The sequence below is a fragment of the Mandrillus leucophaeus genome, unplaced genomic scaffold, assembly GCF_000951045.1.
Source record: "Mandrillus leucophaeus isolate KB7577 unplaced genomic scaffold, Mleu.le_1.0 Scaffold1038, whole genome shotgun sequence".
In the NCBI taxonomy this organism is placed as follows: Eukaryota; Metazoa; Chordata; class Mammalia; order Primates; family Cercopithecidae; genus Mandrillus; species Mandrillus leucophaeus.
This window is the reverse complement of record NW_012098521.1, coordinates 57,151-60,855: the sequence shown is the minus strand read 5'-3', so window position 1 is coordinate 60,855 and position 3,705 is coordinate 57,151. Positions and strand designations below refer to the sequence as shown.

Sequence of the window (3,705 nt, the reverse complement as noted above, 5' to 3'; positions counted from 1 at the left end):
TGAGCACAGGAGGCAGAGGCTGCAGTGAACCGTGATCACACCCCTCACCGCACTCCAGCCTAGGCAACAGAGTGAGAACCATCTCAAAATAAAATAAAATAAAATAAAAGTCTTGTTTTTCAGAATTTGGGGGTGCCATTTAAGACATTTTGAAACCTCACAGAACTTTTTTGGGGAACTTGTTGCCTTGGAGATTAACCTGCCCTGTCCCGCCCCCGTGATCTATACTTGCTCTTTCTCCCTCCTGGCTTCCTTGTGTGTACTTGCGAGCCCGTGTCCATCACGCTCTGCCTTCAATTCTAGACGCTGTGGTGTGAATACGCTTGAGTGGAGGCCGCATGCTTCCCAGGAGGGTGTGTATTTCCAGCGTTGACTCTCATGATAGTGTGAAAGGCTCTGGAGAGAATCACAGGCCTCCACAAACAGGCAAGGGGAAAAATGTTCCACAGACGTGTTTCAGGGACAACAGACTTCCCGATCCTAGGTCATGCTGGTCCATAACTGGATCAGGCTGACTCTCCTTCCCCCACACTGCGGGTGTAGGCAGGGACAAGAAAGAGAAGTCAGAGACACAGAGAAGCTGTGATTTGCTTGAGGTCACTAAAGTACTTAATGGCAGAGTTCAGACCCGACCTGAGGGGCAACAAAAGACACCCCCTCAAATCCATGGGGAGCAGAGTCTATCTGAGTCAGATCCCAGATTTCCTGGGGCTTTCACGGAGCCAGGTGTGTACACTGAGCTAGGACGGGTTTCCCAGGGTTCTGTGTGGTCACACAGCTCAACAATACAGACCAGAAAGCAGTGGCCAGTAGGCTGAATTTGGCTGGCGGGTGTTTTCTGTTTGGCCTTCACAGTGTTTCTTCTAACTTGTTATTATAGGAAATTCAAACATGCCGAGGGAATTGTACCATCAACAACACACACCCATCACTCTGCTCCAACAACGATCAACTCAGGCCTATCTTGCTTCATCCTATACCCTCCCTCACTTGCTTCCCTTCCCACCTTCAGATACATGGAAGCGAATCCAGAGATACCATTCCATTGCAAATATTTCACTGTGTATCTCTATAATATAGGAATTTGGGGAGTTTCATTTGAGACAGGGTCTCCCTTTGTTGCGCAGGCTGGAGTGCAGTGGCGCAATCGTGGTTCACTGCAGCCTTGACCTCCCAGGCTCAAGTGATCCTCCCACCTCAGCCTCCCAAGTAACTGTGGTTAAAGGTGTTCACCACCACATCTGGCTAATTTTTTAAATTTTTATAGAGATGGGGGTCCCACTATGTTGCCCAGGCTGGCCTCAAACTCCTGGGCTCAAACGATTGTTTTGCCTCGGGATAATGGATGTGAGTCACTGTGCCCAGCCAGGAACTTTTACATAATCCTTTTTGACAAAAATTTTCCCCCAAGAAATTAGAAAGTTTTACCAAAAAAAAAAAAAATCCAGGTTTCTGTCTTCTCTTAAAAATTTGGAAGCTCTGCCAATCCTGGGCCCAGATGGTAATCACTGGTTAGCGCTGAGTAGATGTTGACTTTTCAGGTGAGGGGTGTGACGTCTACTTTGCCACAGTCCCCACCACTCCCTACCTGGCCATCTGACTCATAACACGTCACCTGCCTGGCTCCTTTAGGCGTTTAATTTGTGTAGGAAGTTGACCTAAAGGAGATATTAGAGAAGACACTAAAAACTTGAAGAATGTGAAAATCAGCCAGGAGATACAACTGTGCTTTAATGCGGGTTATAGAACCACACTGGATATGAGGCATTTCGGAATAAACTTTGAAAACTGGAAGTACCAGTTTGTGAATTTTGCTCAGAGAGAACAAGGTGGGGAGCAAGTGACAGTGGAGAAGCATCTCCTATGTGCCAATCTCTTCTACCACAGGCCTTTTCTCATGAAATCATCAGCCACATGCAGTAGGAGAAACACCTTCCCATTTTACAGATGAGAAAACTGAGGCAAAGACAGGTGAAGTAGGCTTCCCAAGGCCACTCAGGTCATGAGCAGCAGAGCTAGGATTCAGACCTGACTCTGAAGCGATGCATCCTCACCATGGCCCATCGCTCCTTTAAAGAGCCCCGGAAGAGAGAATTTGACAAAGTGGTAGCCCGTGGGGCCTGGGATGGGGGGGGAAACTACACTAGGGCTTGGGGCTGCTGAGGGCCTGAGGGAAGGAATAGGGAGCCTGGGGGCAGAAGTAGAGGAGGGGGCTGCCCCATGGCTGCAGAGGGCATCTGGGAAAAGACTCTGCTGAAGGTGGCCAGGAGGGCAAAGGTGACGGTGGCCATCGTTATATGGTGGTGGTGGGGAGAGGGACATGCCTTCTTCTTGTCCCTCTCAGGTGACCCTCTCTGTGGAACTTTGATGGGTCCCTTTGTTCCCTTGAGCCTCCTGAGTCCCCAGCCAGGGCCCTGGGTGCTTTGCTGGGAGCTTGGCAGGAGGTCCGGCAGCCCCCATTACTACCTAGTTCCTTACCAGCCCAGGGCATCTGCCTGCTACTTCCCTGCCTGGAAGGAAGGCCTGCAGCCTGGTGCGTTCCTGATGCAGCCTCCACCGCCTCTCAGACTCTCACACAAGCTCAGCTCCCTGTCGTGTCCTCTCAGGGCCAGGCTTCTCCTTATCACAAGCTTAGACTGTCTGAGTAACTAATTGGATTTGTGTCTGCCTCCACACAGGACCCTAAGACCCCTGGGGCTGAGACTCCGTATATACTGGTCATAGCCGCACCCCATCCCCTTGCATGGCGCTGTCATACCCAGGCCGGCCACTGACTAGCGCTGGAGGGGAGCAAACGGGAGGCCGGCCACCTGACTGATGGCCCCACACCTTCTCCTTGCAGGCCGTCCCCTTTTCTGGAACTATCCAAGGGGGTCTCCAGAACGGACTTCAGATCACTGTCAATGGGACTGTTCTCAGTTCCAGTGGAAGCAGGTGTGTGTGTGTAATGGATGGAAACGTTTCACTCCAGCCTCGTCCCTTAGTAAACCACTGCCTGTGAGCCTGGGTTAGTTCAGACAACAACATCCAAGCTCACGTGCCTGGCTCAGGGGAGGCCCAATGCGTCCCTAACCCATGCTGCTGGGCACCACTCCGCAGGCACAACCTGCAGCCAGGGGCGCCATTAACCTGGACTCCGGGATGAATGGGGCCCTGGGAGCTGGCGGTCTAAGGAGGGAGTGGGATGGTCAGAGTTGGAGGATTATGTTCTGAGTTGAACCTTGCACACTGTGACTAAGAGTTACAAAAATCAAACCTCCTCCATTTCCCATCACTGCTCTCATCCACTCTGAAGCTCTCCTTCTGCTGACATGAAAATACTGAAAACTGACATTCAAAGTAATTTGGTCTCTTTTGATTTCAAGGCCTTTTCTGGAAACTACTAAGTCAATTCAAAATACTAACATTGTATCAGGGCAGTTTCCCACCCCCTCCTCCCTCCCAAGGTGGGCTGTCTGGGAACAGAGAGGAGCTCACATGGCTTCTCAGGGGCTGGGAGGGCTCTAGACCCTCATGCAGGCCTGGCTGACCCCTGCCGAGGAACCCCGACCAGGGGGCACAGGGGTGTGCAGCTCTCTCCTGGCTTGGTGGGAGACCACGGGTGGCTGCCTGCTGAAGTCTGCGGGGCCCACAGAAGAGCCTCTGGTCTCATGGCTCGCTCTCCGAAGCCTCTCTGCCTCAGTCCCAGGGGACCTCTCCTTAAGA

General features: G+C 51.8%; 1 protein-coding gene across 1 annotated transcript in view; it reads left to right on the top strand.

The window, feature by feature from the left end:
- The first annotated feature begins 2,055 nt into the window (after nucleotides 1-2,055).
- Nucleotides 2,056-3,705, top strand: part of LOC105539073 (galectin-9-like) — a 10,350-nt gene continuing 8,700 nt past the window's right edge. The window contains exons 1-3 of the mRNA XM_011979183.1: nucleotides 2,056-2,113; nucleotides 2,843-2,934; nucleotides 3,100-3,187. Coding sequence (XP_011834573.1) covers nucleotides 2,056-2,113; nucleotides 2,843-2,934; nucleotides 3,100-3,187 — 238 coding nt within the window. The remainder of the gene's footprint in view (nucleotides 2,114-2,842; nucleotides 2,935-3,099; nucleotides 3,188-3,705) is intronic.